This window comes from Rhipicephalus sanguineus, chromosome 11 (assembly GCF_013339695.2).
Source record: "Rhipicephalus sanguineus isolate Rsan-2018 chromosome 11, BIME_Rsan_1.4, whole genome shotgun sequence".
Taxonomy (NCBI): Eukaryota; Metazoa; Arthropoda; class Arachnida; order Ixodida; family Ixodidae; genus Rhipicephalus; species Rhipicephalus sanguineus.
The window spans coordinates 142,795,042-142,814,704 of NC_051186.1; the positions used below are offsets into that span (position 1 = coordinate 142,795,042).

General features: G+C 48.6%; 1 protein-coding gene across 1 annotated transcript in view; it reads right to left on the reverse strand.

The window, feature by feature from the left end:
* Positions 1–14,771: 14,771 nt before the first annotated feature.
* LOC119375551 (uncharacterized) overlaps positions 14,772–19,663 on the reverse strand; it is a 138,351-nt gene continuing 133,459 nt past the window's right edge. Inside the window, exon 5 of the mRNA XM_037645747.2 lies at positions 14,772–15,143. Within this exon, the coding sequence (XP_037501675.1) occupies positions 14,922–15,143 (222 nt within the window). The 3' untranslated portion in view covers positions 14,772–14,921. The remainder of the gene's footprint in view (positions 15,144–19,663) is intronic.

Here is a 19,663-nt window from a genome sequence, read left to right on the forward strand (position 1 = left end):
AGCAAGCGACAGCCGGGCATCGACCCCCGCCGTGGTAGATGCGAAGGGGGAAACAGGTTTGGAAAAGACAGGTGCAAGGGTCACAGGACCCAGCTTCCGCGAAGTAGTTTTGGGAAGGGGAGGGGACAAAGCAGCAGTGGCACGCGCTAATAACCGAGGCAGTGGCCAGGTGCGGGACAGTCCAGCGGAAAAGTCGGAGCACGTGATAATCGCCGGGGACTCGAATTTAGTTAGATGCGAAGAAGCAGTCAAGAAAAGGGTGAGAGGCGACAAACGAGTTTTAATAGGGAAGTTCCCGGGACATAGGCTGGGATCAGTGATGAGACAAGCTAGCGCAAAACTCGCAACTAAGGCTGATGGACGTAACCTCGTGATAATCGCGGGAGGTCTAAACGACGTCTTGAATGAAGAATCAGCCGAACTAGCGACCACATTGGCGAAAGGGGTCGATGACATGCGCGCCATTTCCCCTCAGGTGCAGATAGTGGTATGCACAATACCGGAAGTACCAGTGAGAGATATCAACTTGCAAAGAGCTGTTGTCGACGCAAACAAAGTGATATGGCGAATTAGTCGAGAGAAGGGCTTCGAGGTAGTGGATATAAACAGGGAGGTGCACAGGTGGGGCGGTTTCCAAAGAGACAGAATTCACTTCGATAAGAGGCTTGGTCATGAGGTGGGCTGGCGACTGGCAGGCCGCACATTAGCTTTTTTGGGGGGCACGCGGGCCCTTCGGTGCCCAGGGTAGCTTGTAATGAGGAAAACAACCAGGGGGACTCTTCGACAGGCAATATAGCGAAAAACCAGAGAAAAGGTAAAAGAAGGGAGAAGGCGCGTGTTGCAATTAGTTACATAAACATGCAGGGTGGCAGAAAAAAGGCAAAATGGTTAGAGATTGAGGAACAGTTAAACAAGGAACAGATAGGTGTTTATGCGGTTAGAGAAACACACCTTAGAGACTTGGAAGAGCCACCACATATTGACAATTATATTTGGGAAGGATGTAACAGGATCACCTCAGAAAGGAGAGGTGGGGGTGTTGGAATGCTAATTCATAGCAAAACAAAATTGGATAGAGTGAAACAAACGTGTTCAGAGCACATGTGGGTTTCGGGCACAGTAGGTGGAAAGAAAACGTGGCTAGGTGTAGCTTACTTGTGGACGGGGAATAACTGCAGAGAAAAGAATCTGGAGATAGTGAAATGCATAAGCACCGATATTAAAGAATTTGGTCATGATGCCGAAATAATCCTTCTAGGGGACATGAACGCTCACATTCATGACCTCGACGGATATTCAGACACCAATGGCAAGTTATTGCTAGATCTCTGCGAGCAACATAGTCTTGAGATAGTTAACGTGGGGCCTAAGTGTGAGGGGCAGATCACGTGGGAAGTCGGAAACCGGCAATCGAGCATTGATTATTGTCTCATGACAGAAGGAATATATGACAAACTTAGAGAGATGAGAATAGACGAGGAAGGCATTAACAGCTTGGGTAGTGACCATAAACGCATAATATTACAAATGGGATATAAAACTGATAATAAGAACATAGAATCAAAGTTTGGCAGCTTGTATCTAAATGACAAACAAATAACAAATATAGCTGCAAGAGTCGAGGAAAAAGTAGACGAACTACCAGGTAGAGACTGGAAGGATAGTGAGCTGCTACATATAATCACAAAAGAAATGGAAAAAGAGAAGAAAACTATTTGTTGGAAAGGAAAGAGAAACCCAAAAAGTTGGTGGAACAAAGAAATCCGGGAGGCGATCGAGAAGCGACGTGAGGCATCACGGGAGCACAGACAAGCAAAAAAGGAGAAGCGGCCACAGGACGAGGTCAACCAAATATGGGAAAAATATTTAGAGCAAAAATCCATTGTGCAGAAATTAGTCGAGGCAAAAATTAAAGGGGAAAGTGAACGCTGGATGACAGAGATTCGCGAAAAGAAGGCCGCGCCTAGGATATTTTGGAGCCACCTAAAAGCGCTGGGTAGGAAGTCTGTCACAATGCAACAACATATGGTAGATGAAGGAGGAAATCAATTGGAAGGGTATGAAGCGCTAGGTTACATCCGAAAGATAACAGCCGATTCGTTTAAAAAGGTCGCCCAGGGGATTCCCCCGATGAGTAAAATTACGCAAAGGAGTGCAACCGACGAAGATGTAGTACTAGAGAATTTCAATTGGAAGAAAGCCGAAGGAAAAATTCCTAAGCGCACTACACCGGGCTTAGATGGGGTTCCCGTCAGCCTCATTAACGAACTCGGACATAACACTAAAGAAGCACTGCTGAAAGCCGTAGAAAAGTGCTTAAAGGAGAGGGAAATACCAGACAAATGGCGAAAAAGTAGAATGAACTTAATCTATAAAGGCAGGGGAGAAAAGGATAACATTCGCTCGTATAGACCGCTAACCATTACATCCGTGCTATACAGGTTGGCGATGCAGGCAGTAAAATTAAAAATAGAAGCGTGGGTAGAACAAAATGATATTCTGGGAGAACTTCAGAATGGATTTCGAATCGACAGGCGGTTAGACGATAGCCTGTTTGTTCTTACCCAGTGTATAGAAATATCGAAAATAGAAAACAGGCCCTTATACGTAGCTTATCTAGATATTACCGGGGCGTATGACAACGTTAATCAGGAAATTTTGTGTGATATACTGAAAGAAGTGGGCATAGGTGACGACTGTATACAGCTTTTGAGGGAAATATACCGAGAAAATACAGTTTGTATAGAATGGGAAGGAATAAGTAGCAAGGACAGCGTTGAAATTAGCAAGGGGCTGAGACAGGGATGCCCTTTGTCCCCGCTGTTATTCATGCTGTACATGGTGAGGATGGAAAAAGCGCTAGAAGGTAGCAACATTGGATTTAATTTGTCACACAGGTCGGCACGATGGTTGAGCAGAAGCTTCCAGGTCTATTTTATGCTGATGATATTGTCTTATTTGCGGACACTTAAGATGATATACAGCGACTGGCAGATATATGTGGAAGGGAATGTGAGGCTCTAGGACTAGGATTTAGTGCAACAAAATGTGGATTGATGGTATTCAATGATCACGAAGACCATGCGGTCTTTATACAGGGCCAAAAAATACCGAGGGTAAGCGAGTACAAGTACCTCGGAGTATGGGTAAATGAGGGGGATAGATATATGGAGGTACAGGAGAAAGCATCGGTAGCAAAGGGAAAGAGGAATGCTGCAATTATGAAGCACAGAGCTTTATGGGGGTACAATAGGTACGAGGTGCTTCGAGGGCTGTGGAAGGGTGTGATGGTCCCGGGGCTTACATTTGGGAACTCAGTGGTGTGCATGAAGTCAGAGGTACAATCAGGAATGGATGTAAATCAAAGGACCGTGGGCCGCCTCGCGTTGGGCGCTCACGGGAAGACGACAAATGAGGCTGTAAAGGGTGATATGGGATGGACAGGCTTTGAAGTGCGGGAAGCTCAGAGCAAAAAAAAAAAAATGAGATTCGAAGAGAGGCTGAGGAAAATGAAGAAGAGTAGATGGGCAGAGAAGGTTTTCAGGTATTTGTATAGCAAAAGCGTTGACACGCAGTGGAGAAAAAGAACTAGGAGGCTCATCAGTAAATATACGGCTAGCAGTGCGGGCGATAAGGCAACAAGGAGCATTAAGCGGAAGGTCAGAGAGGCGGAGAGGACTTATTGGATGACAGCGATGGAAAAGAAGCCGGCTCTGAGTAACTACCGAAAGGGAAAAAACGAAATAAGGAGGGAAAGGTTTTATGATAATTCAAGGGGAAGCGCTTTACTGTTTGAAGCAAGGTCGGGCTGCCTTAGAACGCGTAGTTATAAAGCGAGATTCAGTAACGAAGAAGAACAATGTACATGCTGCGGGGGAACTAAGGAAACGATGGAACATGTACTGATTGAATGTGGCGATATTCACCCAGGTATACGTGTGGGCACGAGTCTACATGAAGCCTTGGGTTTTAGGGACAACAATAGAAAGCTGAACACGTCCGCGATAGAAATAAGAGACGGTTAGAGTATTGGTGGCAGAAAAGTAGAGATAAAGAACAAAAATAAATAATGGGGGGAAAAATAAGGTCATTCTGCCTTAAGAGGCAGAGAGATAGACCGTGAATTTATATTTTTTGATATAATAACATAGATTTAATCAATGTAGATAAGGTATTAGGCCAACATGAAACAAGGAAGCTTTTTTTTTTCTTCGAGTCTGGTGGCAGACATGTCACCGCCCCGTTATAAAGGGGACGCTCATAGCATCCATCCATCCATCCATCCATCCTCGGCGGAGCTCCCGCGTGTGTGGGAGAGTGTGGGCGAGGGTAGGCGCGTGCTTCGGCGCTTCTCCTCTTCGCGGGCGCCCCACTCTCCCGTTCGCTCGCTCGCAAACTGCGCCGGCAATCCCAGTCATCGCTTCTCGTCCTCGATCGCCGAGTCTGCCCTAGCGTCGGTGGTGACGACGCCGTCAACCCGTACTACTTTGCCAGAAGCGACAAGAACGGCGAGTACTGCGGCGTCAATCTCGTGTCCAATATGTACGGCAACATGATGTCGCACGCCGTTGCCACCTCGCCCGTGCGAGACGCGTCTCCGTATGAGGACATGTTCATGCTCGCCTACACCGGAGACGGAGTCTTTGTGGTGACCGTGTACCTCGCGCCCTACCTCGCCCGAGACGCCGTTGCCGCGCAGCTCGATGCGGGCATGGAATGTATCTGTGCGCGCTCCAAAAGCTCTGACCCCGTTGTCTTGGTTGGTGACTTTAACGTTGACGTGCGAAAGACGAGTGGACAGTGGCTTGTCGAGTACATGCGCACCAAGCACTCTATGCAGTGTGCCTCTACCGCATCCGAACTCTGCCCCACAACCATTCACGGTACTTGCATTGATGTAGTCTTTACCCGAAACTGTGACGCCCGCATGCTTCTCAAAGACCCTCTGGCCGTGCACTTTACCGACCACAAGGAAGTGATCGTGGCCGTCAAGTGCAACGATAACACAAACAGGTGTTAAATAAATGGTTACCCTACAAATCACCGTCTCGTCATTCATTATATAATTACTTCGCCGCACAGTCGCGCCCAAAGAAATGCATTCGCATTTCCTCACGATTCCCTTCGGGGAGGTGGGGTCAATTTTTTTTTTGCTGACGTAACGTCGCCGTGACGCGCGCACGCCCGCATCGACGTTACGCTGGAGTATATCAGAGCCTTTAGTTTTCACCAATCAAATACTGTAATTTATAGTCTTGCTAGCATTCGTGATGGTGAAGCGCTAAAAGAAACGGAGACTTATGAAGAACACAGGACGCAGCGCATTGTCGACAAATTAGAGCAAACTGACACCATATTTTTGGATTTCAGGAAAGCGCCTGATGTCATATCACGCGTGAAACTGACCGAAAAACTTTATTATCTAAATGTTCCCGCATATCTTGCAAATTGAATTTCTGCTTATTTTACTAATTGTAGGCAATTCGTTGTAGTTGATAAATGCTCTTCCAGTAATCTTCCTGTAACTTCTGACATTCCCCAGGGAAGTGTTCTTGGACCATTCTTATTTAACATACTGTAAAATCCCGAGCAAGCGCCCCCCTCCGAATCTTGTCGGATTATCTTTCGCCGTAGGGGGGGGGGGCGCTTGCTCGGGATTTTACGGTACATAATAATGTCACGTGGTCGTAACGTCGACGAAGACAGCAGTCAGCACGTCCGAGATGAAACTGTTTATTTGGCGGGTCGTCGTGTAGGGCCTGGAGGACCTCTGGTCGCAATGATGAGGGCACGACAAGAAGGTAGTCGGTTCGAAGTGCCGAAAAGTTCTTCTTCATGAGAACGCCGTTCCGCAAGAAAAACGACGGCAGTGCTCGCTTGAATACCTTCGGAACAACGGCTGTCTTGCACTCGAGGTACTCCATAAAACCCCCCAGTACCGCGTCGGCTCGTTACCTTTCGGCGAAGTCGTCGGCACTTATAGTTCTGGGGAAGCAGTCGTCGTCGTCCTCTTGCGGCGGCGCGTCGACGGGGGCTCGGGACAGGCAGTCGGCGTCAGAGTGTTTTCGTCCGGACTTGTACATGACGGTAATGTCAAATTCTTGAAGCCTCAGACTCCATCGTGTGAGACGACCTGAAGGGTCCTTCAAGTTAGCTAGCCAACATAAGGCGTGATGGTCACTGACAACTTTGAAGGGCCTGCCATAGAGGTAGGGGGCAAAACTTTGACGTAGCCCAGATGATGGCAAGGCATTCCCTTTCTGTTGTGGAATAGTTGGCTTCTGCATTGGATAGTGACCGGCTAGCATAACTGATAACCCTTTCAAGCCCGTCAGTCTTTTGCACAAGGACGGCACCGAGTCCTACGCTGCTTGCGTCAGTGTCAGTGTTGCGCAATCGTCGAAATGCTCAAGTATGGGTGGCGTCTGCAGGCGTCGTTTAAGTTCTTGAAATGCTTACTTGCGGCGTTTCCCACCTGAATTCCACGTTAGCCTTCGTGAGAAGCGTCAGTGGTTCGGCGATCCTTGAAAAGTTTTTAACGAAGCGTCTGTAATAGGCGCATAAGCCGAGAAATCGGCGCACGGCCTTCTTGTCGGTGGGTGGCGCGAAGTCGGCGATGGCAGCTGTTTTCCGCGGGTCTGGGCGCACTCCAGACTTGCTGATCACATGACCCAGAAACAGGAGCTCGTCGTATGCGAATCGGCACTTTTCTGGCTTCAGGGTCAGTCCAGAGGTCTTGATTGCTTGAAGTACTGCCTCAAGCCGCCGGAGATGCTCGTCGAAGGTCGAGGAAAACACGACGACGTCGTCCAAATACACAAGGCACGTCTACCACTTCAATCCGGCCAGTACGGTGTCCATGACGCGCTGGAACGTCGCAGGTGCCGAGCAAAGACCGAAAGGCATGACCTTGAACTCAAAGAGGCCGTCGGGCGTTATAAAAGCGGTCTTTTCTCGGTCTCTTTCGTCTACTTCGATCTGCCAATAGCCGGTCTTGAGGTCCATCGACGAAAAGTACGTCGCAGTTGTGAAGTCGATCCAGGGTGTCGTCTATCCGGGGGAGGGGGTACACGTCCTTCTTCGTGATTTTATTCAGGCGCCGATAATCAACGCAGAAGCGCAGTGTCCCGTCCTTCTTCTTCACTAACACCACGGGTGACGCCCACGGACTTTTTCATGGCTGGATGATGTCGTCGCGAAGCATTTCGTCCACTTGTTTCTTTATGGCCTCACGTTCTCGCGTCGAAACTCTGTAGGGGCTCTGTGGGAGTGGTCGAGAATTTTCTTCTGTTATAATGCGGTGCTTCGCAAGGGGCGTTTGTCGGACCCGCGATGACGACGAGAAACAGTCCTTGCGAGAGCAGGGTTTTGAGCTGGTCTTGTTTGGCATTCGGAAGGCTCGGGTTGACGTCAAAATCCGGTTCGGGACCTCTATTAGTCGTAGCAGGTTCGGCAGCATCGAAGAGGGCGAAAGCATCGCTGGCGGCTACACATTCGTCGATGTAGGCAACCGTCGCGCCCATGTTGAAGTGCCTATATTCGTGGCTGAAGTTTGTCAGGACTACGTTTGCTTTACCGTCACGCAGTGCGGCGATACCTCTTGCGACGCAAATTTGACGGTTCAGGAGTAGTTTCCCGGATACGGGCTAGGCGACCGGCACCGGTTTGGGCCAGTGTACTGCCGGCCGTGCGGTGACATGTAGCGGCCGGGCGACGGCGATCGGGAAGGTCGTCGTTCTTGCCACTGTGTTCCGGTGAGGTAGTCGTCAATGTCGTGAGGCCGTTCGCCTGGCTGCGGGCGCGGCGCGTTGATGGCGAATCCGCGTAGCCCCATCTGTCGGTATTGGCAGCGGCGGTACGTGTGGCCGGCCTCCCCGCTGTGGTAGCAGAGCGGGCGGTTGTCAGGGGCACGCCAAACGTCGGTCTTTCGGGGGGCGCATCCTTGTCCTGTCGGCGGGCGGTATGGCGTCGTTGGTGGTGGCGGCGGTGCCTGGCGGCGGAACTGCTGCGGCGGCGCGGCGTCTTGACGCGGGCGAGGAGGGGGGGGGGGCGTTGCGTCGGGCTGCAGCAGCATAGTTCATTGCTTGCAGCTGCGGCTGCGCTGCATAGGGGGTGCCCAGCGACTGCTGGATTTCCTCGCGGACCATGTCGGCGATCGAATCCACTTGAGGCTGCGCTGATGGCAACAGCTTGCGCAGCTCCTCCCGAACTATTGCTCTGATGGTTTCCCGTAGGTCGTCGGTGCCTAGCGAGTGCGCTTCGGTGTAGCCTGTCGACAGGGTTGAGCGGTTGTACTGCTTCGTCCTAATCTCGAGGGATTTTTCAATTGTTGTAGCCTCCTTCTGAAATTCGGTGACAGTTTTCGGTGGTTTCCGCACCAATCCTGCAAAGAGGTCTTGTTTCACTCCCCGCATAAGGAAGCGCGCCTTTTTTTCCTCAGGCATGGCAGCATCGGCCAGGCGGAAAAGTCGCGTCATCTCTTGCGTGTAGATAGTGACCGTCTCATTCGGTAGCTGCGCTCTTGTCTCCAGCAAAGCAGCGGCCTTTTCCTTGCGGACGATGCTCGCGAAGGTATTGAGGAACGTCGTCCGAAAGACGTCCCAGGATTGAAGGCTCGATTCATGGTTTTCGAAGCACGTCTTCGCGGCGTCTTTTAAGTAGAAGTAGACGTGGCGCATCTTCTGTTCAGTGTCCCAGTGGTTGAAGGCGGCGACTCGCTCGTACGTCTCCAGCCAGCTCTCCGGCTCTTCTAACGACAATCCACGGAAAGTTGGTGGCTCCCTTGGCTGTTCATCACTACCGTTGTAGGTGGCAGGGGGTCTGTCATCGTCTCGGCAGTCGATGTGACGGTCTTCGGCTGCCTGGCGTTTTCGGGAAGGAGCCCGTACTCTGGTTGTAGTCCCTTCTGCCGGCGGCTGGTTCGAGGATCCGGGTTGTCCTTAGAGTCGTCTTCTTCGCGGCTTGGGCTTGGGTCAGCGCTCCGCGGTGGCGTCCGGATCATGAAGCAGCACCTCCACCAGATGTCACGTGGTCGTGACGTCGACGAAGACAGCAGTGAGCACGTCCGAGATGAAACTGTTTATTTGGCCGAACTTGTGGCCGGGAAACTGAAAGTCAAACTACAGCAATACACTGATAGCGTCGAACAGAGCGTCGACCGTCGATCAACTGACGAGCGGTCAAGTGCGTCGGCTTTTATACAGGCGCTATCGAACTTTCCAGCGATATCGCTGGTGGCGGCGTTATCTCTCGATAAAGCTGGAACATTCGCGTGCGGCGCGAAATCCTAACAAAACGATCTACTACAATCGAGAAGCTTCTCGAACACTGTTTCGCGGACAGCCTCGAGCGTTGATAACCGTCCTTGCTGGTCAAACCCAAAAAACATAAAATAAAACAAGAAGTGGGCGTGGCAATAATGACATTGTTGACACTATTACTCAGCCCGTACAAATAAAACTATTCGCCGACGACTGTTTATTTTTTAATGAAATTACCTACCAGCAAGATCAAAATACTGTAACTTCTAACCTTCAAAACATACTAGCTTGGCCCGTCCGCTGGGATATGCGGCTTAACGTTGATAAAAGAGTAGTTATGAAAATCACCAATAAATAAGTAAACTGTCGTTTACCTATAATCTTACATCTATGCCACTTAGGTTGATGAATACAAGTACCTCGGCGTTATAATAACTAGCAATCTCATTTGGAACTCACACACTTTTGCAACTCAGCTTTCAAAAAACTTTGCTACCTCAGACGCAAATTGAGTCACGCTCCTTCCGAGATCCGTCTAATCACTTATACCTCTCTTGTCCACCCTAAACTCGAATGTGCAGCTATCGTATGGGATCATTGTACTAAAACTAACATTAGCGTTCTAGAACCAACGTAAGGCAGTAAGGTTCATCATCTCTAAATATCGCTCCAGTGACTCTCCAAGTGACCTAATGACCGAACACAACATTCAGTCTTTGCAACAAAGAAGAAAAATCCGCAGGCTTAAATTTATATTCTTACTATACAATAGTAAATTGTCTTTCCCCCGAACCTTATATAAAGCCACCCACTGCCCGCTGAACAAGACATCGCCACTCTGCCTAGTTAACACCTTATAATGCTAGAACTAACATCTTTCAGTGTTCCTTTTTTTTACTTGAACAATAACTGACTGGACCAGCCTACCTTAGTGCCCTCATCAGCGTTGGCTCTAATGCATTCTTTAGTACCTAAATTTATTCCTTCCTGTTTCAAAATAGTATTCCATTTTTTTGCGGACACTTTTTGTGCATTATTTAAGTAGTTTTAATTTTTCATTGTATTATTTTTTGCATTTTATATCCCCTTTCTCTGTAATGCGTTCTTCAGTTTTTCTTTACTAGTTCATAGATTCACTTTGTATAGATCCTCTTTGTACATTGCTCATAGATTCCCTACGTGCTTTGCACTTTTTGTTTGTACTTTGCCCCTCCTGTCTGGGCCTTCTAGCGCCAGCAGTATCGTTGAACAAATCATGAAAAGGACTTTTATTGTGCATTTTATAATTATAGGCAACTCCAATGACCCCTGTTGCAATTTTTTTCACTTGATGCCATGTAGCTCGGTAAGCACAGGCGTGCGCACGGGGAGGGGAGGGGGGTGTGGGGGGGGGGCGGCCGCCTCCTTAGTCACCTAAGAGGGGGGGGAGGCGGCGCAAAATCTGCTCGATACTTTGACCCCCCTAGTCACCTAAGAAGGGGGGGGGGCACAAAATCTGCCTCGTACATTGATTTAGTAGGGGGGGCGTTGCGATGAACCTTCGCCCCCTCCCCCCCCCCCCTCCCGATGAGGAACCCTGCGCACGCCTATGGTGGTAAGCACAATTATAAAAAAAAGTTCATAAGGGATTGAATGTCATTGGCTGACACATGGACATGAAAACAACATCTACTACATGTAAAGCATGCATAATGAAAATGGTATATTTCATTTCATTTCATTTCCTTACATTAAGGGCCCCAGAGGGGTACTGCATAAGGGGGCAGTGGTTATACAAACAAAAAAACGCCAGGCCTGCGCGGAAAGCGCAGCACAGTCACAGCGAAAGCTGGAAGAGCGCCATTTCTGGGACCCGTTATAAACTCTCTTGGGGCTATTAATACACGTACACTAGCAACGTACCCACTACGCCACAAATCATAATTTTTGGGAAGTTAGGAAGCAGCTACTACGCGCCATTATTCGTCATTCTGCGGAGAATCGAGGTACCATCTGTAAGGCATTATGTGCACTTTGCTGATGCGACGGCTGATGACGATGAATAGTTATCGCTGAGCCCTTTTTTTTTGTAATGGGTTGGAAGCTCTAAACGATCTTTCACTCTCCCACCACGCGATATAACATACGTTAACGTGAGAGGGAGAGAGAGGGAAAGAACTTTATTGAGACTCTGAGGAAATGAATCATGAGGGCCTTATGGGCTTCCTTGGCAACCAATAGAAATGCACTTGCGAGGAACCCACTACGAAATAAATCATCATGATTTTTGTGAAGTAGGGAAGCAGCCACTATGCCATTTTTCGTCATTCTGCGGAGAACCGTGGTACCCGCTAAACACCTGTAAGGCATTATGTGCACTTTGTTGATACTGTGGCTGGTGACGGTGAAAAATTAGGGCCCAGAGCCCTATGCAATGGGTTGGAAGCATTCAACGACCCACTCGTTGCGCAATTCGCATTGTGTTACGCCTGGTTGTTATTTTACTCTTCTACCACGCTACACTACATATGCTAATGTGGTTCCTTCCCGACATGAAGCCTGTATAGGGTCTTTTTGCAAAGCAGTTTCAATATAAAAAAACAGCATGAGGTAGAATACCGGGCTCCCACGCAGAGGGCCCAGGTTCGAACCCCGTTCCATCCTGGATGTTTTTTCTTATTTCGTTTTTCCTTCTTATTTGGCGCGATAGCGCCTACGGACACCGGCAGCGGACAACTGCGGCCCCAGAAATGGCCCTTGTTGTGATGTGACGGACGGTCACCGCGAGTATCAGACATTAAAGGCTTTCGTCTTATTACTACCGGATACGAATTGACGCGTCCTTATAGTAATCTATATCAGGAAAATCGAGCAGTTGCAATGCTTTCCTCCGCAAATCGGGCCAAAATAAATGGAGTAACAGAAAATAATACTTGCCTTCAGTGAATTCAGAAAATCTGGCCACTGATCCTTCATTTCACGCGAAAAAGTGCCAACTTTCACGCTGGTATGCCGTACGCTCTGCTTTCTGCGGCGGTCTCCGCTGCCGCCGGAATACTCACTAAACGCACGCCCTCTCGGGCGGTAGCCGGGCGCGCGAGGCGCCGTATATTATTATTATTATTATTATTTTTTTTTTGCTGGGGAGCGCGGCGATTGGGACGGCCGGAGAGAAACCCGCCGGCGCGCAAGTTGGAGGCGTGCTCTCACACTGGCTGTCGCCGTCCGGCAGACCTGATCTAGTGGCGCGAATTGCGTTTCCAGGTTCGAGGTGGCGAGATGAGCTTCCCACTGCTCCTTTTTAAAGTTCATGCTATGGTTTAGAAAATTTTCTAAGCCTACTAATTTGAGCTCACACCTCCCCCCCCCCCACCTAAGATCTGGAAGAGAGAAGATTTAAACAGAAAGGGAATAATTTTCCTCTAGGGATGGATTGTTTAATTTGCAAGCAGCCAGACATAACAGACCATGTTTTAAAGTGAAAGCCTTAGATGCGTCATGAAACGCGGGAATTTCCCGTCAGCGACGGCGTCAAGACAAATGATCAAGAAAGCAATTAAGTAATAAATACAGGTGAAAAGTCAAGTGACGCTCTAGTGAAAGCATGTGCGTGCAGTCGGCTTACCAAAAGTCAAATGACCTGAATATAGCGTGACGGCGTCAATGACGTCACAGATTGCCAGAATTTGTGACGGCAAAGCGCCATTATGACATCATGATGACGTCATCGCCGGACATCGCTTGGTTAGAGGCGGGCCGATCGAGGAGGCTGTGCGAAATCATATAAGTGCATCGACTGAAAAAGAAGATGGCTTTCACCTTCGAGTCGTCTTAGCCGATTGCTTGAGCCGCCGCGGTGATCTAGTGGTTATGGTGCTCGACTGCTGACCCGAGGGTCGCGGGATCGAATGCCGGTTCGGGCGGGCCGCATTCCAATGGAGGCGAAATTCTAGAGGCCCGTGTACGTAGATTTAGATGCGCGTTAAAGAACACCGGATGGTCAAAAATCTGTGTAGCCCTCCCCTACGGCGTTCCTCATAATCATATCGTGGTGTTGGGACGTAAAACCCCAACAATTGTTATTATTAGGCGATCGCATAAGGGATATCCTGTGAGTTTTTTTACACGGTTGGAAAGGGGTTTGTTTTTGGGATGTATTACAAAGGATCATTAAGAAAGAATTTCCATTAGACTCGCATGGTACTTAAACATAGAGAATGGGGATGGCACACCTTTTGATGTAATTATGTTGCTGGGGCTCTCCTTTATTAGACGCCCTATAATGGCTGGATACTAGTGCGCTAAGGACGCGCGGTCTGCACGAACGTATTTCCGAGGACGTGCATTGGTTTGTGGAAATCCATAGAGCAGCAGCGGAACCTCCCGAGTGGCTCTCAAGAGTAGAGACGCGGGTGACTGCACGCGAATTCTAAGTTAGACGAAGCGAGCACAACGCTGGCTGATTGAACATCCGCCAAGTGTACAATGTACCTAATGCATTTTTATTATCATAGCATTTTATTCAGTGTTATCCACCAAAGTCAGGCAAGAAAAAAAAAAAACAAGACTTGGAGGACGCTCGAGGTTCGCCTTCAAGAGTAGAACGCAATAGCTTAATCGGGCTCCGTTACATTGCCTTCTCGATCGCTAGCCTGGCTTCGCTTCTCGATGAACACCTCAAGTATGCCGCAAAAGAGAGAGAACAACTTTATGAAATGCCTGCAGAGATGATGAGGCTCCCTCCACACAGGGAGGACGAGCTTTCATCGCGACGCGGCCATAAAAAAAAAAGAACGCGTGTAAAAGTGGTCGTTTTAACCTATCTTAGAATGTCTACTGCAGTTGGGAAGTGCCCACTACGGCACAATTCTTCCTTTTGCGAATCGGCGAAGTACGCGTCCGTAAGGCAACGCGCGCTCCTGCACACGTTGTGGTCGCCGATAATGATGTGTGCTTGCAATTGGTGGGCATTTAGACGAACCACTCGTTGCGCAATGCACACGTTTTGACTCCGCTTCTACCACGCAGCATTACATGCTTTAAGAACACTCCTCACGCGACGTGATATTCATCATTGTTTGTTTTCCTGGAACAATCTTGAGCACAGGCGTGGCTCGATAACAAAACACTTGCTTGCCACGCACAAGTCCTGAGTTCGATTCCCACTCGAACCGAAGATTATTATTTGTTTATTTGCATCTATCTCGAATTTTCGCTCCCACAGAACGCTGATTTTCCGCTCGCAACCAATGACGCCGACACAGCAATTTCTGCGAAGCGATTTCTTGAACTCGCGTTAAGAATTTGCTTGGTTCTGTGGTGGAACACCTCCTTGCCAGGCAGAAGGCCTGGGTTCATTTTCCACTCGAACCGAACATTTTATTTTTATTATCTATATGTTTGTTAGCATCTATATCGAGTTTTCGCTCACAGTCAACGCCAATTTTAGGCTCACAACTGAGGACGCCGGCGTCGACATCGAAATTTCTGCGAAACGAGGTCTCTAACGCTATCGCTTTGAAGAAGAACGCATTTGACTCAAAATTGTGGTCATATTGCGTTGTACATTTTGGAGAGGCTATGATGTTTGTAAAACTTGTATCAAACTAGCGGACGTCTTCAACGGTACAATCCTCTGTTCAATGATGTGTGGCATGTCAGAAAAGAACGATGTGACGAAGTTCACGACGCAGTTAACTGGTCCGGTGCTGCATCGTTGCGGTCCGCAGCCGAGTACTGCTCGCCAACCAGGTCTCCCGGGTCGCCTAACGTGCGACGCAGTCCTGCGTTGAAGTACACATATCGGCTGCTCCACAACAGGGTCAGGTACCACAGGCTGCACACGCCGCCCAGCACCGACACCGCGGCTGTCGTGTAGAACAGACCCTTCACAGTGCTGTGAACCTGCGAACATTGAAGTATGTGTGTGTGCACCAAATGATCAGCTGTTCAGTTAGCACTGTCTACATTTTGTCGCTTGCACAACAATGGGTCGCATTTTAATGTCTAGGTACACACGACCACGAAAGTCCTTTCGTGCGCGCTTTTGTTTTTGTCCAAACTAGTTCGCGCAGCAAAATATAAATATGAATTGACACTTTCTCTTAGTTGGACTATAAAAAAAATGCTTCAGTGACGTTATAACGAATTCATCGCTTGAACTTGAGTGCAGTTGTTGTAAAGTTACCAATGCATTTTGAGCAAGTCGGTAAACGACTCATCATAAGCTGCCACAGTTTTCGATGGGGCTTTCGAAAGAACACACCAGATGGATACCGTCTATATTTAAACATAGGTCGACCACCTTTACCGGCAATGTTACTCGCCTGTATGTGCGCCGGAAAAATATGCAGCCTGCACTGGTGACGCAAGGCTGGAACCATCAGCGGAGCTAAGTTTTGCTAGTATTGCCAAGTTTTTTTTAAGAGGCTAAGTTTTCGCTAGTAGTGCAAGCATTAGGGGTGTGCGAATATTCGAGTTTCGATTTCGAATCGAATAATACCTAAGCGAATAATTCGATTCCACTTTCGATTAGCTGGTATTTGCAGTTTCGAACAATTCAACAGGACGAATATCTGAGAGGCGAGGAAAGTCAATGGTGCAACTTGGTTAGCGTGGGGTGGCAAAAACTAACGCTAACGTCGTCACAATAGGCATTTCAATAAAGCTTTCTCCAATGTCCTGGTTCAGTAGTGAGCGCATATTTATCGTAAAGGATATTGTGTCATTTCCACACGTCATGGCTGCAGCAAAGAAGGCCAGCAACGAAGGTCTGGGATACTGTGGATGAGCTAGCGTCAAAAGATAACGAGCGCACTGAGCTCAGACCTTATAGTCAAGAGGTTCAAAAATACTTCAATGAGCCTCCGATCCCAGGAAACGACGATTCTGTGAAATATTGTAAAGAGCATGGAGCTGAACTTTACCCAGGTATCGCCAAAATTGCTTTGCGATACCTTCCCATTTCTGTTGCTCAGGTGCGCAGTGAGCGCATGTTTTCCACAGTAGGAAACACCGTAACATCATGGCGATGGAGCCTGAAGACAGGTCGTGTGAAACACCTTGCGTTTCTTTATTTTTCGAAAGTCAGCCCTTAGGCATAATAAGTATTGATTCAGAGATACACATACAAATTTGCTTCGTGTATGAAGCCCAGCAACGAGCGGTGGTGAGGCCCACTAATCCAGCGGTCAAGGTCGGGTGGTCGGCCAGGCCGGAGGCCTGTTGCACGTAGGTGACGACGACGGCTTAATTGTAGACCCGTGCGTTTCTGCGTGACAATCTGACATGAGCAAATTAAATTTTTTGTTACTTATTTTCATTTTCAATAAAATATTTTTTATTCGATATTCGATTCGATATTCGATATTCTTGGCCACTACTCGGCACTAATCGATTCGAATTCGATTCGAGATGAAATTTCACTATTCGCACACACTTACTAAGCATGTGATTGTGATTTTGTCACGTGACTAACTATTACGTGGCTTTTGATGGGAACATGTTACGTGGCGAGGACATGTCATGTGACTAGTTACTGTGCGATGTTGCGCAATTTTAGTTGCGTGACAAAATGTTACGTTATATTTAGTCACGTGACCAGATGTTGCGTGATGTTGCGTGATTTTTAGTCACGCGAGCACTTACTTGACGTTACATGATTGTAGACACGTGGCTAGTTACGTGACATTCCTGAGGCAAAAGCAGCAGCGCATACACACAAGACGCCCCACACAGAAACAAGCGCGTCCTGTGTGTTTGCGCTGCTTCTTTTACCTCAGGAATATGTACCAACTAGGCCCAAATGCAAAAGTGCGGAGAGCTGGGCTTGTTGGTTGTACATGATTAGAAAAAACAGCGCAAAACCACAGGGCACACAGGAAGGGAACGCGCACACAGCGCTGAACTCTCAACAAATATATTGTGAAAAACGAAATGCATCGCCTATAAATAAACACACATGAACCACTCGCATAATAGTGCGTCACTGGACATAGCGCAGATAGGCCGCGAATAGCGCAACCGAGACAGATTACGTCGAACGCCTCCGTAGATACTCCATTTATCAATCGCAATTTTGCGCAATTTTTTTTCCTCCATCTTTTTCGCCGCAAAAAGTTATCGACGTCAGTGTTGGAGGGACCTCTGCACAAGCGCTTATTGACACAGGGGCCGCTGTTTCCGTATTGTGCGAGAACCTATGCCGCAAGTTAAAAAAGGTGACCACGTGGGTTTCGGGACTAATGCTCCGCACGGCCAGCTCACATCGGGTCGGTATTCAAGGTGAACAACGTCAACGAGTTTTTCGTGCTAGCGTCATACTACCACGACGTTCTTCTCGGCTGGGTCTTCTTTTCGCGTCATCGTGCCATCATAGACTGCTCCCGTGCAGAAGTCGCCCTTACGCCGCTGCAAACTGCTCTTTCGGTTGATCCCCTTCACGACACTTACAAACTTGTCGTTGCTGTGGACACAGATAAAGCCCCGAAAACGTCCACCCTTGTCGCCCGACCTGCAAGACCGCTCCAGACGGAACTGTTCTGTTTTTCCTGTCCGAGGTATTTCTCCTCCGCCGCGGCCTACGACTGCCTTTTGCCGTACTCACCGTTCAATCGAGTGCTACAGTTATGCTGGTTGCCGACTCACTGACATCCTCAGTTACTTTACTTCGCGGAAAATGTTTGGGCAACATACAAGACGTTGACCTCCTGCGCTCTCTGGAGTTCGCTGCAAACCAACCCCACCTCCAGTTGAATGCCATGACACCACCTGTTGCCGCACCGTCCACTCCAGACTTTTCCACCCTCCTGTTGCCGCTGATCTATCGCCGACACATCGACGCGAACTATTAGCCCTGCTTCGAGAGTTCCGCTCTTCCTTTGATTGCGCTCAACCATCTTTGAGTCGCACAAGGAGCATCACGCACCACATTGACACCGGTTGTCATGCTCCCTTACGCCAACGACCATATCGAGTTTCAGCGGAAGAGCAGCGTATTATCAACGAACAAGCCGATGACATGCTCAAATTTGTAAATTCGACTTGCTGCGCAACCATCAGGAATGAAGGAGGGAAACAGGAAAGAGCGCAGGCCTGCGCTCTTTCCTGTCTTCCTCCTTCTTTCCTGCTGGTCGCGCAGCAAGTCGAATTTACAAATATGAACCAACTAGTCTGCAAAGAAGTATTGCTGCGACATGCTCAAGTATGGTGTCATCCAGCCATCTCAGAGCCCCTAGTCGTCTCTTGTTGTGCTTGTGCGCAAAAAGGATGGATCACTCAGATTCTGTGTCGACTACCGCCGCCTGAATAAAATAACTCTGAAGGATGTATACCCGTTGCCGCGCATCGACAATATTCTCGATTGCTTGCAAGGAGCAGAATATTTCTCGTCTTTGGATTTACGCTCGGGTTATTGGCAAGTTCCAATGGCCGACTCTGACCGATCGAAGACTGCATTCGTCACTCCTGATAGGCTGTATGAGTCCTGACCGATCGACGACTGCATTCGTCACTCCTGATAGGCTGTATGAGTTTAATGTCATGCTGTTCGGACCCTGCATGCAACACCCCAGCTACCTTGCAACTGATGATGGACAACATCCTTCGCGGCAACAAGTGGAAACTTGCATTTGCTATCCTGGCGACATCGTCGTTTTTTCTCGCGATTTCCCACTCACCTTGTTCGCCTTCGTGCAATTCTCCCGTCTCTCACCTCTGCTCGTCTTGGAGTACGCGGTGAAAACAACGAATGTCTTGCTCTCGTGCATCACCATTGTCACAGTGAATCTGCCGGTCGCACGGGAATTTACCCATGATAAGCTATATATCCAAACTTTCTACAGCTTACTTAACTTTCGCTAGTAGTGTAAAGTTCCACCTTCTATCTTGGGAGATTTGCATCGCAAGAATGAGCGGCAATCAGCACCATATCGCGAAAGAGCGGGTACGCGGCAGGCGCAGAAAAAGGCGATCCTCGGCCGCGGAGCAAGCGAGCCCTTGCCGTGACGTCCCATCGCCGCGACGGCCGCGCCGCCAGTGTTCGTTCTCGGGGCCAATAGTATAGTATAGCAAGAGGTGGGAAAGGGAAATCAACGTGAGGAGGAGAGAAAAAAGGAGGGCAGCTCCTTAGTCATCGCACTACTAGTGCCCCAGTTTCTCTCCCTCTTTATGCAACTTTTCAATAGAAATAAACCGTCATTCATTTATTCACACTGTCCGACTCTGCAGGCAGCTCCTTCCACATCCGTGTATTTTGGTTTGTTTAGCAAGTCTTTCTCTCCCGAAATTTTTGTATGCTCTTTTAAGTGTCTGAGTTGCAAAACGAGCCTAACGTAGCGTTTCTTTTTAGTCTTTGAGGGGTTATTTGGCCGAAGAATGGACTTCGCCATCGGTCAATCACACTGGTTATCGCAGCAACGCCGACT